At 47.2% G+C, this 26799-nt stretch overlaps 3 protein-coding genes across 4 annotated transcripts in view; 2 read left to right on the top strand and 1 right to left on the bottom strand.

Moving 5' to 3' along the window:
* The window catches only part of HINT2 (histidine triad nucleotide binding protein 2), a 283598-nt gene that overhangs the window by 180151 nt on the left and 76648 nt on the right, over nucleotides 1-26799 (bottom strand). The gene's annotated exons all lie outside the window — the stretch shown is intronic.
* HRCT1 (histidine rich carboxyl terminus 1) lies at nucleotides 6294-16946 on the top strand. Its single transcript, XM_055578521.1, has 2 exons — nucleotides 6294-6422; nucleotides 16021-16946. Exon 2 carries the CDS (start codon nucleotides 16125-16127, stop codon nucleotides 16467-16469), a length of 345 nt encoding a protein of 114 aa, XP_055434496.1. The 5' UTR covers nucleotides 6294-6422; nucleotides 16021-16124; the 3' UTR covers nucleotides 16470-16946.
* Nucleotides 6309-22413, top strand: SPAAR (small regulatory polypeptide of amino acid response). 2 transcript variants are annotated; one of them, XM_055578524.1, is made up of 2 exons: nucleotides 6309-6422; nucleotides 20687-22413. In XM_055578524.1, exon 2 carries the CDS (start codon nucleotides 21027-21029, stop codon nucleotides 21252-21254), a length of 228 nt encoding a protein of 75 aa, XP_055434499.1. In that variant the 5' UTR covers nucleotides 6309-6422; nucleotides 20687-21026; the 3' UTR covers nucleotides 21255-22413. The 2 variants fall into 2 exon arrangements, with proteins under 2 accessions (XP_055434499.1, XP_055434497.1); XM_055578522.1 differs by lacking the exon at nucleotides 6309-6422 and adding an exon at nucleotides 19972-20213.

Genomic DNA, 26799 nt, shown 5'->3' on the forward strand with positions numbered 1-26799 from the left:
GGGCTGTAGCTCACCAGGCTCCTCTGCCCTTGAGGATTCTCCAGACAAGAATGCTGGAGTGGGTTGCCATGCTTTCCTCCAGGGGATCTTCTCCACCCAGGAATCAACCCACATCTCCTACATTGCAGCTGGATTCTTTATCACTGAGCCACTAGGGAAGATCTTCAGAAACATTGTCTCTCCATTAATCCAGGTCTTTTACTGTGAACTGATCACACAGCTCTTTTGTAACCTGTTAGTGAAGTGATTCCCATCCATATGGTTACCATATTGAACTCTCCTTGTATTTCTGAGATAAACCCATCTTCCTCATGGTATTTCATTCTTGTCTGTTTAGGATTGCCTTGGGTTGAGCTGAAGGGCTCCAGCTCCTGGGCTCCACCTGGTGGGCATCAGGCCATTCTTCTGGACTTCTGGGGCTGGGGAGTTGGAGTGGCTGTGAGACCTTGAATTGCAGGGCTCAGGCCCAGGCAGATCTCTATGGCAGTAGAACAATAAATGTAAGAATCTGGTAGAAAGAAAATCTGTGTACCCCAGCTCTGTGGCTCTTTATCTGGCCACCTTGGGCTTTGCTAGTTTCTTACTGCTTGGAGACTCTGAGAGAAGAGAACAAATCTGTATTAAAACAATCTATTCTCTTAGAATCCAGCCGTCTGTTCACTGACATGTTCTTTCTTTAAGCTTTATATTTATCTTTATGCCATTTTCAATGAGAATAATCCCTCAAATATAATTTCATTTTTATAAATCTGGATGGCTTTTCACATCAACAAATTCACAAATCAGAAAACTATGTCTCAACTTTGGTCCAGAAAGTAAGATCCTGAGTCTTTGGCACCAGCCTAGTGGTGACTTTGTCTGACTTTGGTATCAGGGTGATGTTAGCCTCATAACATGAGTCTCTAAGTGTTCCTGCTTCTTCTATCTTTTTCTTTTTGGAAGAGTTTTAGAAGGAGTGGTTTTAATTCTTCTTCGAGTGTTTAGTAGTTTTCACCTCTGAAGCCAACTAGTCCTGGGCTTTCTTATTGGAATTTTTTGGTTACTGATTCAGTTTCCTTATTTGTTATTGGTCTATTCAGGCTTTCAAATTTCTTCTCAATTCAGTTTTGGTAGGTTTCTAGGAATGCATCCATTTCTTCTAGGTTATTAAATTTTTGTGTTCAATTGTTCATAATAATTGTTAATACTCCTTTTTATTTCTGTGTGATCACTTGCACTGTCTCCTCTTTCATTTCTGATTTGAGTCTTTTCTCTACTTTTTCCTTAGTTCTATTAAGAAAAAAATTAACTTGGTTTTGTTGGCTTTTTCTATCGTTTTTCTATTCACTGATTTATTTCTGCTCTACTCTCCATTATTTTCTTTCTTCTGCTAACTTTGGGCTTCTTTTTTCTCACTTTTAAAATCTCATTAAATTACAGACTTTCTTTTTTCTAATATAAATGCTCTTTTCTTTTCATGCCACAAGTTTTGATATATATTTTTTGTTTTTGTCTGGTTCTAAATAATTTCCAATTTTTACTATTATTATTTCTAGTTATTATTTTCTAGTTTCTTAATTTCCAAGCAAATGGAAGTTTTTAGGTAAATCTTTCTAATTTTTACAATTGATCTCAGCTTGATTTCTAATTTAATTTCATTATAAAAATTAATTTCATTGTAGTCAGCAAATGTGGTATATATGATATCTGTTTATTTAAAATCTGTTGTGATTTGTTATGACCTACTCTCTGAACGTTTTTCATAAATATTATCTGAGTGTTTGAAAATAATGTGTCTTCTCTGTGTTTCTATATATGTCCATTTTATCAAGTTTTATAATTCCTTTGTTCAAATCTAAATCCCTACTGATTGTTTTGCCAGCTTCATATCTCAGTTACTTACATATATACGCTATAACCCTGGTGGGCTACAGTCCACGGGTCGCAAAGAGTCAGACACGACTGAGTGACTTCACTTTCACTATATGCTATATCCATTTTCTTCGTTATGAATTTATCAATTCTGGTTACAGTTCTATAAATTTTTAATTTATATATTTTGAGACTATGTCATCAGGTACACACAAGACTGGAATTGGTATATCCTGCTGGTGAAAATAATTTTTTAACATTTATTTTTATTTATTTGACTGTGTCGGGTCTTAATTGCAGCACCCAGGCTTAGTTGCCCACGGCATGTGGGATCTTAGTTCCTGACCAAGGACTGAACCTGCATCCCCTGCACTGGAAGGCAGATTCTTAATCACTGGACCACCAGGGAAGTCCCCAGAAAACAATCTTTTGTGTGTATGTAGAGATCCTTTTCAGGCTTCCCCTGTGGCTTAGCGGTAAAGAATCTGCCTGCAATGCAGGAGACGCCGAGACCTGGGTTCAGTTTCTGGATTTGGAAGATCCTCTGGAGGAAGAAATGGCAACCCGCTCCAGTAATTTTGGCCAGAAAACCCTGTGGACAGAGGAGCCTGGTGAGCTACAGTCTATGGTGTCGCAAAAGAGTGGGACATGACTGAACAACTGAATAACAACAAGAAATCCTTTTAAGTAATCATTTTTGCTTGAAAATTTTATCTTGTCTGTTATTAATATTATACTATCTTTCTTTTGCTTAACATTTGATTAACATATCTTTTTCTATCCTTTTGCTTTTTTTTAGACTTTTATAATACATAGCACATAACTTAAAATTAAAAAAAAAAATGTGGGCAGGAAGCAAGAGGAAGCAAGCCCAAGGGGGAATCAGTTCAAGTATCTAGTTGCCGGGACTCATGACATCAGACCCTGAGACAGGGACTCAATCTAAAAACATCCCACTTGATCCTATCCCTGGTCCTAATCCTTCTCTTTCTCAGGAACCTCATTTCATGAGTTACTCTTCTCCCCTAGTGACTCCTCTGAGAGCATAAAGCTTAACCTTGTTGTATCTTTAAAATAAAACCTGCTTTGACATATTTTTTTTTCCCTCCAGCTGCCGCCTCATCTCTCTCTTCCCTTCACTAACAGGTTTCTTGAAGTTATTCCTGTCCGATTCACCACTCAGTAGGTCATTCCAGATACTTAAGGGATATACTTGACTCCTTAATTTTCCACATCAAAGAGTTAGAATGTCTGCTCAAAAATATACTTTAAATCTGTCCATCTGTTCCTCTCCCTAATACTGCCTTAATGCAGGCACCCGTCATCTCTTGTCTGGACTTCTGCACCTTCTTCTAAGAAGGGATTTCTTTCTTTCTTACTTTTTTGGGCACAACATATGGCATGTGGGATCTTAGTTCCCCGACCAGGGGTCAAACCCATGCTCCCTGCAGTGAAAGTTAGGAGTCATAACCCCTGGACCACCAGAGAAGTCCCTATAAAGGGATTTCTGAGCTTCTCAAAAGCTGGCTGTGATTCTCCCTCTCCCTCTGAGTCCTTCCACATTTACCAGTTCCTCAACTAAGGCCCTCTGTGGTTTGTGGAATGTTGAGACTCCATGTCCTTCAACCTGAGTTATGTGGGACACCCCTACACACTCCCCATCTCCCATAGGTCCAGCTCCTGAGATCAAACCAAAGAGATGACTCATTATCCCCGGGCACCACTCCAGAAATGTTCTGTGCCTGTGGCATCTTAGGGCTGATGCTGGAGGTGGTGCCCTGACTCTGGAGACAGGCTCTCAGTAGGCTAATTAGGCTGGGATAATTGAACGCTGTCTATTGGCAGTCTTTATAATCAGACAGGTTTCCTGCTGGGAGCCAAGCCCTTGGGCTTCCCTGACTATCCCTGGGTGTTTTCCCTACCCTTAAGGAGACAGGAATTGGATTATGTGATTCAGGAGCCCAGGAAGTTCCTTGTTCTTGCCACCACAGAAATAATGGTGCTGCCCTCTGTGGCTTGGAGAACAGGCCTCAGAGTCCTTATCCTGAGGGCAGAAATAGATGTGTCACTGTTTCTTTACTTCTGGGTTTCTCAGCAGGTACCCTACTGGTGTTTTGGATAGAAAAATCTTCCTGCACTATCTCTGTCACTGCGGTAATTACTATCCTACATCCTACGTGTGAGATGCTGACCGCCATCCCGGTCAACCTGAAAACTGCTCATACCCCCACATATTTCCAAATGTGCTCTTGGAAGATTCTGCCAAGTATAATCCAAAAGGCACCAAATGGACACCTACAAGCAGGGAAGTCCCTGAGATTCCTAAGGTGCTGAAATCGTGAGATTATCTGATGTTTTCCAATCTGTGTTGGCTTGTCCCCAGGACTATGACCTTCAGCTCTCTGAGTCTGTGACTGATTTAGCTCCCCTGGCACAAGGCTTGGTCCAGAGCAGGTGTGAGTGAACAAAGGACCAGGACCAATGGTGACTGGACACTCTAGATGGCTCTGTCCACTAGAAATGTAACGTGAGCTGCATATGTAATTTTTGTTGTGGGATTAAGTATGTAAAAATAAATAGGTGAAATTAATTCCAATAACATTTTATTTAACCCAATATATCAAAATGATCATTTCAACATATAAAAAAGATGAAAATTAATCATGAGCTAGTTTCCATTCTTTTGTGTATTAAGTTTTTGACATCTAAATTACTTATATAGAAGCTCTCAACTCAGACTAGCCATAGTTTATGTTATGTGCTCATAGCCATGTGGCTAGTAGCTACCATATGGGACAGTGCTAGGAAAATCTATTCTCCTACTGCGCTCTCAACTATTGCTTAATTTCCCCTGCCTCCAACATTTGTGTGTGTGTGAAATTTTTCAAACACATAGAATTGAAAAAATTGTAAACAGCCATATATATAAAGTCTAGTCTCCACAGTTGTTAACCATCTGCTAACATTTGCTCGATCCATCTATCCAACCATCTTATTTTTTTTTAATTGCCTACTTTTTTCTTCCATTTTTTGGCCATGGCACATGGCATGCAGGATCTTAGCTCCCTGACTAGGGATTGAACCTGTACTCCCTGCAGTGGAAGCATGGTATCTCAACCACTGGACCACCAGGAAAGTCCCTGTTATTGTTTACTTATTTACTTATTATAGCTATCCTGGGTCTTCATTGCTCTGCACGGGCTTTCTCTAGTTGTGGTGAGTGGGGGCTGCTCTTTGTTGCAGGGTGCAGGCTTCTCGTTTTGATAGCTTTTCTTGTTGCAGAGCACAGGCTCTAGAGCACAGTCTCAGTAGTTCTGGTGCACATGTTTAGTTGCTTTGTGGCATGTTTTTCAAATTTTTAGGGCAAAAGTCCTTGAAAGAGTCTTCCTTTTTTCTCTCTGTCACTCCCTCATGTCCTCCTTTTCCCTTTCTGTGGATCGTCAGAGGTACAATTTCTATTTCCGAGGGAGGCATCATGCCTTAATGGGTTCCATCTCTCAGTCTAGCACAGTGCCGCCAGGGATTCAATGTAGGCCTTGGGGTTAGGCAGGCCTGGACTTGATTCTGGCTCTGCCATTTCCTAGCTGTGTGACCCAGAGCAAGTGCGTTAATTCTGTAAGCCTGATATGTGACATGGGGATAATGGAATTGTGAGGATTAAGTGAGATAAGTTTAAATGTGTATTAAAATAGTGGGTTGGAGAGGAAAGGGAAAGGAGTTTATTGCTTATAAATGACCCTCTCCTTTGCACTTTCCTGGGGCCTTGAAAACACTCGGGTTCCAGAACTTACCTGGCATCTTGTAATCATTTATATTTCTGTCTCCCATTCAAGGTAACAGGCTCCTAGAGGGCAAGGGCTGTGTCTGTCTTCTCCCTAGCCTCAGCACCAAACACAGGGCCTGGCTACACGAATGTTAATTAAATAAATGAATAGAATTCTAAGTCACAATTACAGTATTATAATTACAGTATTAGAAGGTATACAGTATATACCTTATATGTGTTGTTGCTTTCTATGGTTTCAGTTACATGTGGTCAAATGAGGTCCAAAACTATTAGATGGAAAATTCCAGAAATAAACAATTCATGTTTTAAATTGAATGCTGCTCTCAGTAAGAGGATAAAATCTTGCCAGGGTCATAAGGCCCTTAGTAGCCATCTAGGTTATTCAGATTGACTGTCTGGGACAGCAGTGCTTATGATCAAGTAACTCTTGCCATTTACTTAATTTGCTTTTTACTTAAGCATTTACTTAATAATGGCTCTGGAGCGCAAAAGTAGTGATGTTGGCAATTCAGATGCACCAAAGAGAGGCCATAAAATGCTTCCTTGAAGTGAAAAGATAAAAGTTATTCTCAGTAAGGAAAGAAAAAAATCGTATGCTGAGGTTGCAGAGATCTACGACACACAGAAGAATCTTCTATCTGTGAAATTGTGAGGAAAGAAACAGAAATCACCTGGAGCAGTCAGGTCAGTGGTAGCCTAACGCCGTATCACAGCGCCTCCATCATTGCCCTCACTTCATCTCATCAAAGGCATTGTGTCATCTCCTGTCATCACAAGAAGACGGGTGAGTGCAGAAGGGTAAGACATATTGTGTGTGTGTGTGAGAGAGAGAGAGGAGTACATTCACATAATTTTTTATATTATATTTATACATTTAGTATATATTAGTATATTGTTAGAATCATTCTATTTTATTATTCAGTTCAGTCGCTCAGTCGGGTCCGACTCTTTGTGACCCCATGAATCGCAGCACACCAGGCCTCCCTGTCCATCACCAACTCCTGGAGTTCACTCAAACTCACATCCATCGAGTCCGTGATGCCATCCAGCCATCTCATCCTCTGTCATCCCCTTCTCCTCCTGCCCCCAATCCCTCCCAGCATCAGAGTCTTTTCCAGTGAGTCAACTCTTCGCATGAGGTGGCCAAAGTACTGGAGTTTCAGCTTTAGCATCATTCCTTCCAAAGAAATCCCAGGGCTAATCTCCTTTAGAATGGACTGGTTGGATCTCCTTGCAGTCCAAGGGACTCTCAAGAGTCTTCTCCAACACCACAGTTCAAAAGCATCAATTCTTTGGTGCTCAGCCTTCTTCACAGTCCAACTCTCACATCCATACATGACCACTGGAAAAACCATAGCCTTGACTAGACGGACCTTTGTTGGCAAAGTAATGTCTCTGCTTTTGAATATGCTATCTAGGTTGGTCATAACTTTTCTTCCAAGGAGTAAGCGTCTTTTAATTTCATGGCTGCAATCACCATCTGCAGTGATTTTGGAGCCCCAAAAAATAAAGTCTGACACTGTTTCCTCATCTATTTCCCATGAAGTGATGGGACCAGATGCCATGATCTTCGTTTTCTGAATCTTGAGCTTTAAGCCAACTTTTTCACTCTCCACTTTCACTTTCACCAAGAGGATTTTTGGTTCCTCTTCACTTTCTGCCGTAAGGGTGGTGTCATCTGCATATCTGAGGTTATTGATATTTCTCCCGGCAATCTTGATTCCAGCTTGTGCTTCTTCCAGCCCAGTGTAATGATAATAATATTTTATTATTAGCTATTGTTAATTCTTACTGTGCCTAATTTATGAATTAAACTTTATCATAGGTACAAATATACAGGAAAAGATATAGTGTACATAGAGTTTAGAACTATCCATGGTTTCAGGCATCTGCTGGAGGAGGGGATTTTAGAACCATATCCTCCTCCTGGATGTGGGGGAAGGAACTCCTGAAAGCCCGGGTCTTATCAGTCAAATCCATTCCACCTGCCTTCAATAAACAAGGTTGTTTTAAGACTGGTAAACAGAAAGTAGCCCAAACAAGATGTTTGCCCAAGTTGTTTTCCAGGAACTTGAAGTCAGCTGTGTCTAGTTCAAGCTGAGCCAGTTAAGACTGGGGCGGACCATTGAGCCTCCAACTGGGTGTCTGCTTGGTAACCTCTTGACACCAGAGGGCCGAAAACTCCACCCTTAGATCATGCTAAGCCTCTCCATTCGTGAATGTTTAGAACCTGTAGCTTAGTTATGCCTGCGAGGAATGATGGTGACCACAGCTTTTCCCAATCACCTTACCCCACACTCCCCACGCTCCCCAAGCCTCAGACCACCCTGTTGCTTTATTCTTTATCCCATAATTATCCCGAACCCCTTGCCTTTGGGAGGCACACCTGAGACTTGTTCTCCACACTTGGCTGCCTTGTAAATAAATCTCTTTGCTGCAAATCTCAGCATTTTCTCATCTCAGCATTTTCGCTGGGCTTCTGAGGTGGCTCTAGTAGTAAAGAGCGTGCCTGCCAATGCCGGAGGCTTAAGAGATGAGGGTTTGATCTCTGGGTTGGAAAAATCTCCTGGAGGAGGGCATGGCAACCCACTCCAGTATTCTGGCCTGGAGAATCCCCATGGACAGAGGAGCCTGGCAGGGCTCCAGGCCATAGGGTTGCAGAGTCAGACTCGACTGAAGCGACTTAGCACACATGTTGGGCAAAACAAACCTGGTTCAGCAATACTATTGTGTATGTTTTTCTAAAGAATAGCAATGTATCCTCTCACAGTTCAAAAGGCTACCAGTTCAAAATTAAAGTGACAGCAGGGCCGAGCTCCCTCTGAAACCTGTAGAGGAGAATCCGTCTTCCCTCTCTGCAGCTTCTGGCGGCTGGTGGGGGACCCCAGCTCACAGTGCAGCACTCCAGTTGCTGCCTCCGTGGTCATAGAGCATAGTTCTCTGTATCTCGGTGTAAGGACACAACTCATATCGGATTAACAGCCCACCCTTCTCCAGGATAATCTAACCTTTGCTGATTATACCTGCCATGAACCATGGAGCCACGTGGCTTATGGGATTTTAGTTCCCAGATAAGGGACTGAACCCTGGCCCTTGGCAGTGAGAGCACAATGTCCAAACCACTGGACCACCAGGCAATTCCTGACCCTATTTCCAAATAAGGTTACATTCTGAGGTTCTGGTTCAATGTATCATCCTTGGGGAAGCCAGTTCAAACCATAACACTTGGGGTTGCTTTCTAGTCCTCTGTCAGTTCCCTAAGCCCTGCCCCTAGCTCTTTAAAGTATCTTTTCATGGAAACTTCTTTAATTACCCCCTTTGTATATGCTCTGAAGTCAATCCTTGCTCTGACCCTTATGAGCTGTGTGACCTTGGGCAAGGTAGCTAACCTCTCTGAGCCATGGTCGCTTCACCTCTAAAGTGGAAATAACCGTCATACCCATTCTATGTACTTTTCTGTGTTGCTGAAAGTGCTTGATAAACCAAAAAGGCCCATAGCAATGACTGGGGTCACAATTATCCCTTGTGTGTTGCAAGGTACAGTTGGAAAAGGGCTGTGTCTATACTTCCCTCGTGGTCCAGTGGTTAACACTCTGACCTCACAATGCAAGTGGCCTGCGTTTGATCCCTGGTCAGGAAACTAGATCCCACATGCTGCAACTGAGTTCTCACGCCAAAAGTAAAGATCCCTCCATAACTGGAAAAAAAAAAAAAAAAAAAGAGGAGGCAAGTCTTCCCCTGGCCCTGGGTAGCATGGCCTTCATCTTCCTTAGAGTTTCACACCTCTGCTACTTGGCTGTCATTTGTGGGACGGGGTGGTTTCTGCATTATCAGGGAATATCATGGGCTGGTCCTCAGCTTGTTTCTTCATTCAGTATATTGAAAGGGGGAGGAAAAAGGATTTAGATCCTCTCAGGAAAATGGCCTGACCTGAAAGACAAAGCCCTACTTTAAATGTCAGAAATTGCATGTTAACTCCTCTTTGTATACTTTCTGTAATAATTTAAATCTCTCTCCAGATGGATGCCCCCATGAAGTAGGAAGAAGTTCACATGTTTAGAAAGGCAAAATAAAACAGCACATTAATATGTTGCAAAAAATTACCTTTATCAAAAAAAAAATTACCTTTATCACATGTAATAACTAATCCAACAGATCCCAGTGAATATTGATCACGTGACTGGTTTTCCCCGCACTTAGCGTGGACTTCTAACAGGGGGTCGTCCTTGTCAGACACACGTGTGTTGTTCTGGTTACTCAGATTTTCCTTCACAGCCCTCAGGAATACGGTGTCTTTTTTTCTGTCCATTAGTAAGTACTTTTGTTAATTTTATTGCTAGACATTTTTTAATTTTTGTTGCTGATTTATTTATTCTCTGACTTTTTGAATTAGTTATTGCTGTTATATAGGAAAGTCACTGCTTTTTGTATTTTTATTTAAAACTTTTCTTCACTAAACTCTAGTGTTCACACTGTTAGTGTGAATAGTTTTCCAGCATATTCTTTTAAATTTTCTACAGTTTATTTTATGCTCTTATTTAACTATACTAAGCTAAGTAAAAGTGGTAATAGGTAGCATACTTGCTTGTTCCTGATTTTAATGGGAATGCTTGTGTTTATTTACCATTAATCATGATATTGGCTTTTGGTCTGAGATATTTTTCTTTTTAATCATGTTAAGAAAGTATCCTATTTTTTTGTTCATTTGCAAAATTTATCAGGAATGCTTAGTGAACTTTATCAAATGTGTTTTTGTTATCTGTTGAGATGATTATATGGTTTTACTTTTTTCTTCTCTTTATTTAAGTAATTACAATAGATTTCTAAAATTATCGAACCACCTGACTTTCCTGGAACAAACTTTACTTGTTTATGGAATATTAGTCTCTCAATATTCTGCTAGGCATATAAATATGTTATTTATTTTTTAGGATTTTGAGGTTTGTTTGCAGTATTTTTGTACTGTGGTTGTGAGGGTGTCTCAGGGTTATGCTAGTTATATAAAGCAAATTATATACATTAAAAATTTTTTTAAGATTTCTTTCTTTCTCTAATCTTTGACACAGTTTAAACAGTTCCTGCTGTTTCTAGAATTATTCCCTTAATTCTTTTTTTATTATTTTTAAAATTGTGTTTGTTTATTTAAGGCTGTGCTGGGTAGTCACTGCTACACGCTGACTTTCTCTAGTTGCAGCGAGTGGGGCTGCTCTCTAGTTGAGGCGCGTGGGTGACTCATGACAGAGGTTTCTGTTGTTCAGAGCACAGGTTTTAGGTGCAGATCTTCAGTAGTTGCGGCATGTGGGCTCAGTAGTTGTGGTCCACGGGTTTAGTTGCTTCATGGCATGTAGGATCTTTCTGGGGCTGAACCCGTGTCCCCCGCATTGGCAGGTGGATTCCCAACCACTGGACCACCAGGGAAGTTTCTCCTTATTCTTTTTTAAAGTAGACTTTATTTTTTAGAGCAGCTTATATTCACAGCAAAATTGAATGGAAGGTAGAGAGAGTTTCCATATACTTCCTGCCCCCCACACAGATAGACTTCCCCACTATTAACATCTCTGTTCGTTACAACTGATGCACCGACACGGAGAGCCCCCGAGTCCCTAGTTAACTTAAGGGTTCACTGTCGCTGCCGTACATTCTAACGTTTACCAATGTATGATGACGTAGATCCACATTGTGATCACCTACAGAATAGTTTCTTTGACCTAAAAATCCTTTATGTTCTACTTACTCATCCTTTCCTCCTCACTCCCTCCTGGCAACCACTGATTCTTTGTCTCCATAGTTATGCCTTTTCCAGAATGTTATATAGTTGGAATCACATAGTATGTAGCTTTTTCAGATTGTCTTCTTTCACTTAGTAATACATATTTAAGATTCCTCCGTGTCTATTCATGACTTGACAGCTCATTTTTCCTAGTGCTGAATAGTGTTCCATTGTTTGGATATACTTAGCTTTTCAATCCATTCACCTACGGAAGGGTTTCTTGGTTGCTTTCAAGTTTTGGAAGTTATGAATAAAGCTGCTACAAACATCCATGTATAGGTGTTTGTGTGGACATACGTTTTACCTTTGGATAAATACCAAGGAGTGTGATTACTGGATCAGCTGATAGAGTGTGTTTAGTTTTGTAAGAAACTGCTAAACTGTTTCCATAGTGGTCTACCGTTTTGCTTTGTTGTATATTTTTTTCACATACACTTCTACTATTCAAATTTCACCTGGATATACCTTGCTGGTTTGGCTTGGCCTGGCCTCTTCAAATAGTTTGCCTAGTACTCAGGGCAACTTCTGATCAAAAGACAATGCTTCAGATAGGAAATTTTCTTTATTTCTTTAACAGTTGTTTCTCCACAGGCTCTGTTCTCTACGTCTGGAATGTCTGTTATACAAGAATGCAGTTGACCCTTAGACAACATGTATTTGAACTGCATGAATCCATTACACGTGTTTTTGTTTTTGTTTTCCCAGTACTAAATACTACAGTACTGCACAATCCATGGTTGGTTGACTCCCAGATAGAGAACCCCAGATATGGAGGGCCACCTACAAAGTTGATTTTCAACTGCCTGGGGGTTGGTGTCCCCCGACTGTTGTTTAAGGGCCAGCTGTGTTTCATTTCCTAGGCATTTCTTTCTTTCTTTAGTCTTTTTCAGAGTTATAGGGAAGGTTCTCAAAGCAGTCTTTATTGATTTGGTTTTTAATTTGAAAGTAAGAGTTTGCATATTTTTCCAAACTTGTATATGAATTGACTTTTTGAATATTATTTAGAACATAAATTTGGAAATTTTACTAAGTCTCTGTTTTCAAGATTTTAGCAACTCTTGTAATAAGGATACAATACCTTATATCTTTTTTTCAGGTGTCTAGTAATTTTTCTTTATTTGTTCACTTTACAGAGGGACCTACCTAGATCTATGTTTGGGATTGGAATTTGAAGTGGTTCTATAAAAGACTATGCAGATTATTTTCAAGCATATTGGTTCCAGGCCCACTTTTTAATGGTTTAGCTTTCTAGGTGGGGGCACCCAGTTGGCCATGATTAATGCATGGGAGGGCTCTTGAGAGAAGTTTGCTGCTGTGCTGGGCAACTTTGCTTTCAGGATTTATGAAGGCAGCTCAAGGTTAGCTGGAGGAGTGTCCACTTTCTCTAAGTGAGCATACAGGTTAGGAATCTTCTGACCAGTGTGTCTGCTTTTATGTGCAAACCAAATGTGGGGCTAAGTCTTGGCCAACTGATTTGCAAGCAGACACTTGTGCAGTTCCCAGCATCACCAAAATTACTTCCTGCCTGTGCCAACCTCACCCTAATGCATAGCCCTGGCGTCTATCATGGGGCTTAGAGTGGCTCTGCTGGGGCAGCGCCCCCGTCGGGCTTCCCAGGGATGCCCTTCCACAGTCAATACATCCATTGATCTGCTTCCATCTGCACTGTGTATTGCAGAGATTCCTTACACGTTCTTGACCAGAATTTGGAACAGAGAAGAGTTAAGTGGATGGTTTCAAATTATGACCTATAAGCAAAGATCAGGGAACTATCGCTTCTGACAAGTCTGAATACAAAACTGGCTTATTTACAGTGTCACCACTAGGTGGTGCCACCAATTGGTGAAAACAATGGTTACTGTTGTGGGCCAACCAAAATCCACTTGCAGCTGGTACCCGCACAAGTTTGTGAGCTTTTAGGGAGCTTGTGTGTACTTGTGAGTAAGTGTGTGTACACATAGTTCTTGGTGCATGAATTTGCTTCAGTGCAATGTTGGTTTACAAGTGTTCACATGCATGCAAGTATATGCAGAGATTAGGGTTAGGGTGCACCTTCATATCATATCAAGAAGCTAATGATATGAACTCCAAAAGGCTGCCCCATCAGCCATATGTATTGTCTGGAACTCTGGTCCCTCAGCTTGAAAGGCTGCTAGTGGAGTGTGCAGAAGCCCCAACCTTAAGGGAGAAATACAGTGACAACGCCACAGGAAAGTTTTTTCGGGGCAGGGAACCCACAGTCACATATCCTCTAAGGTCATCTGTCCTGCAACCCCTCCAAGAAAGTCTCAGTCACTTGTAATATACTGGAGGACCATGGTCTCAATATCTCCCTGAGTACCCAAAGCTTCAAATCAAATGCCCACATTAAGACTGCATCTTCTGTCCAGATAGGGAGTGACTCTGCACTTGAGAAAATAAATGTGGGGGTGGGGGTGGGGAAGGCCCCAAATCCCTTCCCCACTAGAGTCATCCGTATCAGCACATCCTTTCCCTGTTATCACTATGGGTAGTCCCCAGCTGATCTCAGACTGTCACTCAGGAGACTGGCTCTCACTCCAGGAATCTTGCTGCTTTGATTACATGCTGTACAGAATAGCCCATGAGGCTGGGAAACTTAGACAAGCCTCTTCCCTTCTCTGGCATCAATTTCTCTAGCTCTCAGTGAGGGCTGAAGCTGCATGATTCCAAGGGGCCCTTTGGGCTGATGGGAGTTCTGCCAGTTGCAGGGCCTTGCCCTCCTCCCATGGCTGGTATGCAGTGGGAGTCTCCTTGGAGAAGCTCCCAAGTAGAAGAAAGTTCTGCTTGCCTTCCTCCTCCTCCTTCCAGCAGACTTCCCTCCTTAACAGGCCCCCAGGGGAGGCAGTTGGCCTCCCAGGCCTCCAGAAGCTGCAGGAGGGAGTGCTCACTTGATCATCATTAAAAGTTCAAGTGGCTTCCTCCCTCCACCCTGCACCCCATGGGGTGCATTAAACCCCAGGACTCATTAAACCCTCTGCCCCCAGAGCCCAATTTGGTTGAAGGGAATGTTTGATCTTTTCATCCAGAGGAGGTCTGAACTAAGGGTTTGGGGCCTCCCTGAGACAGCTCATTTCAGATCCAGGTCAGAGAGGGAGGGTCCCCAGAGGTCACCTCTTGCCCTGGCACTTTTCCAGAGGAGGAAACAGGCTGCAGGGAAGGGGTGTGTCCAAGGTCACACAGGAGGCTTGCTGCTGGAAGCATTCCTCTGGGTGGCAGAGAGTTGAGCGGGGGCGGGGTGGGGGCTCTCTGTGAAGTGTCCCCGGGGAACTCATGGTCTCAAGATCAAGGTGCAGAGCTGTGGCTTTGGGAGAGACCCTGAAGCATGTGAGGAAGGCCTGTTAAGAACAGCCTGACAAGCCCACAGTGGGAGGGGCTGCCTGGAAAGATAGCGAGCAACTGTCCCTGGCCCCCTGGCCATGTGGTGGGTTGGATAAGTGCTTATCTAGATGAACAGAGGGTTCTGGACTGGATGGGCTGAGGGATCTGCAACTGTTCAGGTCCTGCCTGCTCTGTGAATTCTCCCCCAGGCAGGAATGGTGTGTCTTGACTGTTGAGTGGGGAGGCTCGGATGGAGTGGAGAGCCTGCTGTGTATGGGCAGTTGAGCCTGTTGACTGGGACCCAGGAGGCTGACCCTGGGGCCTGACCTCAGCGGCCACCTTCCTGCCTCCTGCAGCCCTACACTGACACCCGGCTAGTACTGAGGATGCAAAGACAGCTGTTCAGCTTTCCTGCCTGCTGGGCTGGCCTGAGCTTCTGAAGTGTGAGACAACTGCAGGACAGAACGTGACTCAGTCCCCACGGCCTCTGTGGGCTGCAGGACAGGGAGCCGCAGTCTCTCAGATGACGCTCGGTCCCCCCAAGTCAGCTGGTCCAAACTCCACGGCCTTAATATCAGTGGCTTCCCTGGTGGCTCGGGTGGTAAAGAATCTGCCTGTAATGCAGGAGACCCAGGTTTGATCCCTGGGTTGGGAAGATCCCCTGGAGAAGGGAATGGCAACCCACTCCAGGATTCTTGCCTGGAAGATTCCATGAACAGAGGAGACTGGAGGGCTACAGTCCGTGGGGTTGCAGCGTCCGATACGACTGAGTGACTTTCACTCACTGACTCAATATCAGTGGCAAACGTGTGTCAAGACCTGGTTTAAGTGCCTTATAAACACTAATTCCTTAAATCCTTAGACAACCCTACTAGGAAATATACTCTAATGAGCCCTTTTACACATGAGGAAACTGAGGCAGAGGGTATAGGAAACTTGTGCACAATCACAGGGCTGGCGAGTCATGTGGTTCTAGAACCCATGATCTTAGCTGCTGTGCCGTACTGTCTCTAAGAGAGCAGGGCCCTGAGGCCCAGGGAGGGGACCGGGCTGGCCCAGTCACTTGGCTAGGTGGCAGGGATGCGGGCCCAGACTCTTATCTCTAGCCTCTGGGCTCTCCCCCCGCCCCGAGTCCCCTCCTTCCAGCTCCTCTCTCCCCACCTAGCCTCACTTGGGCCTCCCCGGAGTTAACAGTCGCTGGGCCTCCCCTCAGCTGGCAGCTCCAACCCAAAGAGGCTGCACCCACATTCCCTGGCTGCTCTCCAACCCACAGGAGCTGAGAAAACAAAGTCCAGTGACTGCGAGGGCCGAGCAGAGGCTGCTGAAGGGGAGGAAGCAGCGAGAAGCCACCAAGCGGAGGCCACTGTCAGCTCCCAGATGCTGGACCTCCTGGAGAGCACGACCCTCGTGGGCTTGATCATAGGCACTGCGGTGGCCTTTCTACTGCTGTTGCTGCTGCTGGCCGCCTGCTTGTACTCCAGACAGGAGGAGCCTGACATGGAAAGGAACCGCCCCACCGCAAGGAGAAACAGAATCAGGTGGGCCCAGCCTTGGATCTCCTCAGGCCGGGGCCACCTGGGACACTTGCACCATTTCCATCATGCTGGCCATGTGTCTCACATGCCCCACGCGAACCTCCACCACCACCAACACCTCGCCCACCACCATGCCCACCATCATGCTGCCCACCACGCCGCTCGTGCCCACCGAGGCCGCCATTGATGCCCGTGCAGGGCAGCCACTGCCTTCCCTGCCATCACCAGACGAGTGGACCTGCTGATACTCCCATGCAGAAGGGCACCTCCCTGCAGTGAACACTGGGTCCTGCTTGGGCTTCATCTACCTACTATGCCCAGTGTGCCATGGAGGAGAACTGAGGAGCACCAGGGCTGGCCCTGCACACACAGGAGGGTGACAGGGCTGAGCACAGCGGGTGCTGGTGGTCCTTTGGGGGAAGACACCACCCTGTGACCTTAACTCCCAAAGGGCACCAGAATGGACAGCCAGTCCGGTCGGTGCGGGTGTGCTGGTGTGTGCGGATGTGCAGGTGTACCCTGCTCTCTCTCAATGACCAGGCCTCTGGCTGGCAAGGTAGCTGGGAGGGGCCCTGGCAATGCCCCTTTGTTTGAAGGAGGTCGTGAGGCTGCACAGTCAAGTCAGTGGTGCCTTAATCCAAGAAAATAAAAACCATTAAGAAGCTTTGTGAAGAGGCTCTTGATTGTAACTCAAGTGGGAGGGAGGGAATGGCCAGGACTATTTCTGCCTTTCCCCGGAGCTTCCTCTCTGACGGGAAGTGAATGTCTGAGTGGGCTCTGCCGTGGGGGAGACTGGACGGCTGTGCTGAGCTCCGTGGACAGTAGGTGAGAAGGCCTGGGGCCTGAGCTCTGATGGTGGGGCATGGTTAGGGTTTGCAGGCAGCCCTGCACAGACAGGGCTCTCTGTGTACCGGTGGGGCTCAGAGAGAAGGAGCGAGGCCGTCCAGGCTCGCCCCCAGGGCTCTTTCCGGTCCACCTCTAGGGCAGACTATGCTCTGGGCCTGAAGAAGCCCCCTGCGTGGCTGTGCTGAATGAATGTTTCTTTGGTAAACTGGTCAGGGTTTCTGATCCAGATGTTGCATCTCAGCCAGACTGACGCCACCGATGCGTGTGTGTGTGTGTGTGTGTGTGTGTGGCTGGCTGGAGTCTGTGTGTATGGCTGTGAGGTTAGGAGGGACGATGTGGTGCTGCGGCCCTGGGAGAGGGCTTGCCTCCTCAGAGTCTCAGTTTCCCCTTCCCTAAGATGAGATAGGTGACAGACACTTCTTACCAAAGCCTGTTCCCAGCTACCCCAGAGCAGCTGATGGGATTCTGCAGCCAGGACTGAAATCTAGTTCTGAGGCCTTCAGTGAGGAAGGAAGTCCTGTGAACTGGGGTGGGGAGTGTGGGGGAGAGGCTTGAGGGCCAGGCGAGGTGGTGGGGAGGGGCCGGAGAACAGGCCATAAAGTCAGGGGCCTGGTGACTGACTCATTGGAACAGAATGTCCTGTTTCTTTTCTATTTCCCGGTGGATTCTCTATGAGGCCTGGGGTGGGAGGTAGGGAGAGGGAGGCAAATTCACTGATAGCAGGGCCAGATTTCAGGCTTGGGAAAGAGGATCCAGGGTCTATAGCACTCTTTGAATCTGCCTCCCCTCCCTTACCCCTACAGTTGCCCTTAGTTCATCCCTGATCTGGATTTCTGCCACAACCCCTCCAAGTCTGCGCGCCTCCAGCCCTGCCACTTTGCGAAGCCTCTGCACACTGCAGCCTCCTCATTGCCCTTGGGACCAAGTCTCTGCCTCTTGGCTGGCCACCCAAGGCCCCCGTTCTGATTCCTGCCTACTCCTGTTCCTTTTGTCCTGTCCACGCTGCTCCAGTCCTCAGGCTCAGAAAACACCTTGCACATTCCCCTCTCTGTGTCTTTGCCCAAGAAGAATTCGTCATTCACTCCTGTGGGTTTCTAATTTATTATTATTGTTGTTGTTGTTGTCATTTCTGCTGGTGCACTCAAATCTCTTTCCCTAGAGATTCAAAGGCCCCTGTCCTCCTAGATTAGAGAGCTCTTGAGGGCCACCCCCCATGCCCAAGTGTGGAACCAGCCCACATGACAGATGCTCGAGAAAGGTTTCCAGAGCTTCATGCTCTCTGGAAAAGTAAATGTACTTGGAATCATCACTGCCCAAAGCTTAGGGCTTGAGGGCTTCCAAGTATAGTAGTGGGGCATTGCAGGGATTAGTCCTTTAAGCTTCTAGGGCCTTGCTGAGAGAGCTCCTGCCTTAGTACTCCATCTGCTCAGTGTTGGGGTGTGTGGAGGTCAATAGCCTGCTGGCCTGGACCTCCCTCATCCCTCTGCAGAGCCCGATGTGAGCCTTGGATGGCCTGCCTTTCCTATATGTGGCCTCGAGCATCCTCTGGGAGAACCAGGATGCTTGCCATCACCTTCCGCTTCTTAATGTAAATGGAATCTATGAAGGACTTCTCTGGTGGTTCAGAGGTTAAAACTCCGTGCTTCCACTGCAGAGGTGCTGGTTCGACCCCTAATGGGTAACTAATATCCCACATGCCATGTGATAAGGCCAATATCACATATATATATATATATGTAATATGAATATATATTTATATGTGTGTGTGTGCATGTATATGTACATGGAATATGGAATGTATGGGCCACAGTCTTTTCTCTGATCAGTTGACAGTGATGGATGCTGGGAGGACAGATGTATGTTTAAGTGGTAGACATCTTTCAGAGCCCCGTTGTGTCTGGGGCTCATGGATAGGGGCTGTCTGTCATAAGATTACAAAATCCACAAGAAAAGAAAATATCTGGAGAAACCCTTAGGACAAGAAGTCCCCCTGGTGCCCTCCACCTCCCCAAATGACTGACATTGATAATTCAATCTGAAACCATAGGCCCCACAGAGTGGTTCATCATATTTCCTGACCCCTGCTTCTGGTCACTCCAGTTAATACAAGTAATTTAAGATGTCCAGCTTCCTGTTGCAGCCCCAGCTGGCTCTGGGCTCCTCCTCTGTGTGGGTTGTCCAGTTATCTTAGAAAGGGGAAGAGAGAGAATTTGGCAGAGTATCGTTTACTCCAGTCACTCTCCCATTCTGTGCATAAGCAGTTTCCTAACACCAGTACCAAAGAAAGTTCACTGGGCCTTGAAGAAATTGAAAAGGATCCAGGCTCTGTGGCCCTGGGCTAGCCCTTGGCCCTCTCTGGGTCTTCACACTCTGATCAGTACATCTATAGAAGGAGACAATTGCCCTGTGGAGTGGTGGTACCTGGAGAGAGCTCTGAACTAGGAGAAAAGGGAGGGAAGCCCCTCCTTGGCTATTTGGTGCTCTAGTTATCACTGCTAATAGCAATAGGCCATGGGCTATGACTATCCCTAAAATGGGGAAAATGCTACTTCACAGTGTTGCTGGAACCATTATATAAGATAGTGCCTGGCTGTGTCTGATACCTGGAATTATTGTCTGTTATGACACCGTTTCTCAGGGTTTGGATGAAGTATGGTTAATAATTCAGCCTCCTTTCTGGAAGTGGTGGTGGTCTCAGGAGGTGCTGGCTGTGGAAAGGCTGAGATCAAGTGAGGATGGGAGACAGAGTGGCCCGGATCTGGCTCACCTCTGCTCCCCTGACCCAGTGAAGCAGAGATGCTGGCAGGGGGCAGGGCTGGAGTGACATGGTGTACATGGGGGGTGGGGTGAGTGCAGTCACCAAGGGGGCCGGCAGCTGTGCAGGTCCTGGGCCCTCACTCACAATTGGAGGAAGGAATTCAGGAAGTGCTCACAGCTGCTCAGACATCTCAGAGCTTCGTCCCAGGCAGCACCAAGGCTGAGGCACCCAGGGATGAGCGTTCCATGGCCTGGGCCCTGGGGTAGCCATCAGGTCAGGAGACCCCGGCACTGCATACAGCCACAGCTGCCCCTCTGGAAGCCCGGGGTAAGTTTTCACAGCACCCGAGCGTGAGCAGCAGGCACGAGCAGGCAGCAAGTTGGGGGGGCGGGGGGGGCGGGGCTGGAGCAGAGGATGGGACTAAGGAGCCCACAGGAGTTACTGAAGGGCTCAGGTATCCCACCCGGAGAGTGACCTGCCCCATCTAAACAGCACTCTCCCAGTATGTGCAGAAAAGGAGGCCAATGAGACGGGCGCTCGTGGTGACCCTGTGTCTGATTCAGAGCTGACATTGCCTCCTCCCCTCCTTCGGGGGAGAGGTTCGAGAGTCAGCAGTGGGGCTGATTCAAGGACTGATCTAAGGTTCCTCCAAGGGAGGAGCCTGGGCTCCTCCCGGATCCACAGGAGGAGGAGTGTTTTGTCTTTTGTCCGAGTGTACAAACACTCCTGAAATCCGTAGGCGTCACCAGAGGGCTGAGCGGGGCTCCCTCTGAACAAAGATTTCTGCGCTTTCCTTCCAGCTTCTGCATCCAAGAAGTCTTGAGCTTACGTCTTTCAGGACAGCGCTTCTTCCAGAGCTGCCAGTGGGGTTGCCCACGGCTCTTGGAAGCCTGGCCCAAGGCTGAGAAAACAGTGACAGAGACCCAGTAAGGTCGGAATAGAGCCATGTGGGGTGCCCAACGGCCCAGAGTGGGTACCAGCCAGGGCCTCAGACCAGTATCTCCTTAGAAGACCACAGGGAGAGCAGCCGGAGGAGCAAGGGTACCTGCCATCACCAGCAGCTCCCCGCTTCAGATGGGGAGCGAGTGAGGTCCAAAACACAGCCTGGGTTGCTCAGGGGGTTAGTGGCCATACGGGGCCATGGAAACAGCAGTGATTGGAGTGGCGGCTGTGCTATTCGTGGTCACCGTGGCCATCACCTGTGTCCTCTGCTGCTTCAGCTGTGACTCAAGAAGCCAGGATCCTCAGGGCACCCCAAGCCCCAGCTTCACAGTAGCCACATTTCGCCAGGAGCCTTCTCTCTTCACTGGGCCAGATCACCATGCTCAGCCAGTGGCAGGTGCCTGGGACTTCTGGACCTTCATGTGAAATCTACCAGCCCCCCAGGATTTGCTCTTGTTGTTTAGTCGCTCAGTCGTGTCCAACTCTTTGTGACCCCATGGATCGTAGCCTGCCAGGTTCCGCTGTCCGTGGAATTCTCCAGGCAAGAATACTGGAGTGGGTAGACATTCTCTTCTCCAGGGGATCTTCTTGACCCAGGGACTGAACCCAAGTCTCCTGTATTAGCAGGCGGATTCTTTACCATGAAGCCACCAGGAAAGCCCAAGATTTCCTCTGCTGCTGGTCAGATTCCTCTTCCCCCAGCAAGCCTTCTCTGGTGATCCACTCATCCAGCCTGGCATTTCTGTCCCATCCAGCCTGTATCCAGCAGACTCTTGGCCCATCCTATCCTGGTTTGCCATGCCCTCCAGCCTGGGAGATCTATGGTGATGGGACCAGGTAGGAGTCAGCTCTGACCCTTGAGAGTTCAGCTGGACCCTACCCACAGGGTGGGGCTTACGAGAGGTCGAGAGTGAGTGACCAGGCAATATTGGATGGCACGGTGGGTCAGCTCTTCTGATCTACAAGGTGCAGTGAAATATCACTGGACTTTATTGGGAAGAGTGTTGATTATCTCAAGTTGTTCCTGTGAAACTGGTTCTATTGCCACCAGAGGAAGCAGCGCCCTCAAGTGGACAGTTTTAGAAACCACTTTTTATCTCTCAAGTTCATTTTGCTACTTGCCTGCGCACATACTGCAGAGCCCACTTCTGAGACCTGCCTCCTACCTGTTACCTGAAATCTGCCCTGAAATTCTGAAACCAAAGGGCTGCTTCCTGGGAACTGGCAATTCATTTTATAATTGAAATGCATATCCTTTTATGGGTCTCCCAAGAATCAGGGCTGGGAAACCACAAAAGGAAACAGAAAGAAAAAATGTCACAGAAAGTACCAGATGTTTTATTAATAGGAAAGCCAGAAAGAAGACTTTGAAACATATTTGCATGAGACTTTGTTTCTATGTTCTTATGGGTCACTTCTATTCTTAGAGACTGTGACTTGCATCACTCAAGAATGATGGAAAAATCACCAACTGAAAGGTAATTTCGAATAAGTTAAAATGTTATATTATATTGACAGTATGTAACAAAGCTCTTGTTTGCATCACAAATAAAGAGATGTTCTGCTTTTATTTATGGAAGAGCCGTTTTCTCTGTACCCATGAAATGCATGCCAGACCATATTTAGCAAATTGTTTGAAGGATGCAGAATTGAGTCTCCTGACTCATGTCTCCATCCAGCACTGAAGGAATGACTCTCCCAGGACCTGCCGTTGAAGGGAGCAGGACTGACCTAGAGAGGAGGTCTGGTCCCTGAGGGTGCCTGGATGGGCCACCCTGGCCATGTGGCTGCCATAGAAGGACTCGCAGAGAGAGATGCTTGGGGCTGTGAACGTGCAGAGGCGTAAGGATCCAGGGAGAGAGTCAGGCTGGTGGAGAGGGGTGAGTATGGCAAGGGGAGAGGCACAGCACAGGGAGGGCCCGGAGCGCCTAAGGACCCTGTATCGGTCTCTCTGGACCCTAGATCCCGCAAGCAGAGCCTTCGCAGATGCATGTGGAGCGCTACAGGGAGGACCTGGAGGGCCTCAGCAGAGTGGAGTGAACTGTTCAGTTCACGTTCTCTGAAAGCGAAGCCCAGACAGAGTTTGGGGTGTGAGATGTTTATAGGGATCACAGCTGTGAGGGGAAGGAGGGGGAAGCAGGATTAGATAGAGGAAGGAGTCAAAGATGATGCAGGCCCTTAATATCCCCCCATCTTTGCTCTTCTCTGGGTGCCCCCACCCCCTGAGGTTTGACCTCAGGCAAAGTGGCTCTGGAGCAGAGGCTGGCCCTGAAGTCCTTCCTTGGAGGGGTCCTGTGTGGCACGTCTCCACAGGAGCTCAGCAGTGGCCTGTTCTCAGAGTTGGGTGAGCATGTCCAGGCAGAAACACCGGGCGCAGGAGCTCCAGGTGGGCAGAGCTGGTGGTACAAGGCCTGGGAGGAGACAAGAGTGGGCCTCAGCCTCTCTCTGTCCTCAAGCAGAGTTAGCTCTGCTACAGGTCCAGCACCTTCAGCTGGACCCAAGTGTCAGGACCCTGGGTCCAGGGCTTTGCCTCTGTGTGGTGTGGTCACATTCTTCCCTGAGTCCATGGAGGAAGGGTCTATAGGCTGGACTCAGCTCTGAGAACAAGCAATGGTGAGGGGACAGCCTCGCTCTGTGGGCGGGCAGTCTGTCAAGCCCCAAGTTCTCATGTGCTCACTCACTCATCCACCCACCTACCCACCCATCTGTCCATCTGTCCATTTACTCCACCTACTTGCTGAGCCTTACTTCCTTACCTACTCATGCATTCATTCATTCATTCCATCACTCATTCACCCCTCCATTCAATAAACACTGGCTGAGCACCGACTGTGCACCAGCCCCCACCCAGGGAATGTGAAAGTCACCAAGACCCAGTCTCAGCAGTCGATGAACACCCAGTTTAGTCATCTGGACAAGGGTGCTCAGGGGAGAGAGAGCTGGGAGTCCCCGGGGAACCCAGGAGGAGGTGATCTTTGAGTTGGACTTGAAGAAAAGTAGGCACTTCAACAAGAAGAGTTTGGAGGAGGGCCCCCCAGAGGGACTGGCAGGATTGGAGATTCAGAGAATGTGTGCGGCAGGGCGTAGGGGGTCAGACTGAGTGGGGGCCAGGAGACGAAACACAGCCAGCTCCTGTGGGAACCCCTTATTACCACACTTGTCCAGTATGTTTCTGGGCAAGCGAAGGCAACAAAGAGGCATCCTGGCTTGTCAGTCTGGGCGGGAGAAGTCTTCCCCAGCACACACGATGGGCACTGCAACCTGCCGTTGCTACAGGGGAGTGGTGGCTTCTGCAGTAAGAGCTGGAGGAAAGGTCCTGGGAGACACAGAGGGTGGCCAGCACTGCGCGGAGGTGGAGCTGAGGACTAGGGAGAGGATGTCCCAGGAAAGCAGGGCATTTGAGAAAGGCAGGCAGTCAGGCCAGCACCCTGGAGCAGGCTGACAAGAGGGAGAGGGGACCAGGAGGAGAAGCTAGAGAAGGGGCAGGAAGGTTGGGAGTAGGGTTCCAGATTTAGCAAATAAAAATATAGGGCATCTGGTTAATTTTAATTTCAGGTAGACAACAAATAATTTTTAGTATACACACGTCCCAGGCAGTACTGGGGATATACTTACACTAACCAGTCCATTCTGAGGGAGATCAGCCCTGGGATTGCTTTGGAAGGAATGATGCTAAAGCTGAAACTCCAGTACTTGGGCCACCTCATGCAAAGAGTTGACTCATTGGAAAAGACTCTGATGCTGGGAGGGATTGGGGGCAGGAGGAGAAGGGGACGACAGAGGATGAGATGGCTGGATGGTATCACTGACTCAATGGACGTGAGTCTCAGTGAACTCCAAGAGTTGGTGATGGACAGGGAGGCCTGGCATGCTGCAATTCATGGGGTCACAAAGAGTCGGACACGACTGAGCGACTGATCTGATCTGATCTGATCTGAGGCTCAAACTGAACTGGGGTGTCCATATTTTATCTGATAATCCTACGAAGGAGGGAGTGGTTCTCAGAGAGGGGGGTTAACTGGTTGAAGCATCAGGGAGGTGAAGGTGAGCATCTGGAAGAGGCCTCCGATTTTGCAATGGACTGTTGACAATGACCTTGGTGAGAACAGCTTGAGTGGAGTGAAGGGAGCAGCCCTATGGGCAGTGTGCATGTGTACACATGTCTGCAGTGTGTGTGTGTGTTCAGGTGTGTGTGTGTTCACATGTGTGTGTGTGCTCAGGGGCAGTGGAGTCAGTGGGAGCTGAGTCAGCAGAGGATAAGGACTGAAGATAATCTGAAGGGAAGAAGGGCGATGTATTGTGGCCTGAGGGGCATGGCCTTGAAGGAGAGTTTATTATTGGTGTTTTTAAGCAGGGGAGGGAGGTTGAGCATGCGGAAGACCTGAAGGAGAAGGATTGCAGAGGGAGACAGTGACAATTGTCAGCAAGGAGGAGCCCCACGGAAGGGGTGGGGTGGGAGTCAAGGAGTCAGGCAAGTAGGGGCAAGGGAATGCTGCTGGAAAAGATGCTCAAGAGTACGGGTAAACGCTCATGTTGTGTGTGTGGTGGGGGAGGAGGGAGATGAGGGCATCATGCCAGACGGTTTGTTACTCAGTGAAGCAGGAGCATCTGCTCAGAGATGGGTTTGGGGACCTGAGGTCAAGGAGAGCCTGGACTGATGACCCACAGCAGAGAGGAGCAGCCGTCCTGCTGTTCTCATGTGTGGAGTATGTTTGTGGCATCTCTGTGTGTATGTTGTATGGTGTGAGTGTACATGTTGTGTGGTATGTATGTTGTGCATGTGTGCGTGTTGTGTGGTGTGTATTTATGTTGTGGTGTGTGTTGGCCTGAAGTGCTCTGCCCTTTCACCCAGGGCAGCCCATCATGTAAGAAGGGGGTGGGGAACTCTGTAACAGGCCAGCATGAAGCACCTCTGGAGACAGAGGAGACGGCAGTGTAAGGACAGAAGCTAAAGCTGGTACCAAGAGGCTGGCAAGGCTGGGAGTGTTTACCTGTGGCAGCAAGGGAAGGGGCTGCTCAAGGTCACCTGGAAACCTGGGCAGAGCTGCATTTGAACCCCCGTCTCTTAGTCTCCAAATGCAGCATTCTCTCTGTTCATTCAGTTACTTGTTGTTGTTCAGTCACTCAGTCGTGTCTGACATTTTGCAACCTCATGCACTGCAGCACGCCAGGCTTCCCTGTCCTTCACTATCTCCTGGCATTTGATCAAACTCACATTCATTGAGTCGATGATGTCATCCAACCATCTCATCCTCTGTTGCTCCCTTCTCTTTTTGCCTTCAATCTTTCCCTGCATCAGGGTCTTTTCCAATGAGTTGGCTCTTTGCATCAGGTGCGCTTCAGCATCAGTCCGTCCAGTGAACATTCAGGGTTGATTTCCTTTAGGATTGACTGGTTTGATCTCCCTGAAGTCCAAGGGACTCTCAAGAGTCTTCTCCAACACCACAATTCAAAAGCATCAGTTCTTCAGTGCTCAGCCTTCTTTATGGCCCAACTCTCACATCCATACATGATTAATGGAAAAACCATAGCTTTGACTCTATGGACTTTTGTCGGCAAAGTGATGTCTCTACTTTTTTAATATGGTGTCTGGGTTTGTCATAGCTTTCCTTCCAAGGAGCAAGTGTCTTTTAATTTCATGGCTGCAGTCACTGTCTGCAGTGATACCCTCTTACTGGGTACCAGGTGTTATGCTTTTTATCCAACCTCTCTTCGATGCTCACTGTGATCATAGTAAACGCTGTGATGAGCATCTTTTCCAGCAGCAGATCAGATCAGATCAGATCAGTCACTCAGTCGTGTCCGACTCTTTGTGACCCCATGAATCGCAGCACGCCAGGCCTCCCTGTCCATCACCAACTCCCGGAGTTCACTGAGACTCACGTCCATCGAGTCAGTGATGCCATCCAGCCATCTCATCCTCTGTCGTCCCCTTCTCCTCTTGCCCCCAATCCCTCCCAGCATCAGAATC

Source organism: Bubalus kerabau, chromosome 4 (assembly GCF_029407905.1).
Source record: "Bubalus kerabau isolate K-KA32 ecotype Philippines breed swamp buffalo chromosome 4, PCC_UOA_SB_1v2, whole genome shotgun sequence".
NCBI lineage: Eukaryota > Metazoa > Chordata > Mammalia > Artiodactyla > Bovidae > Bubalus > Bubalus kerabau.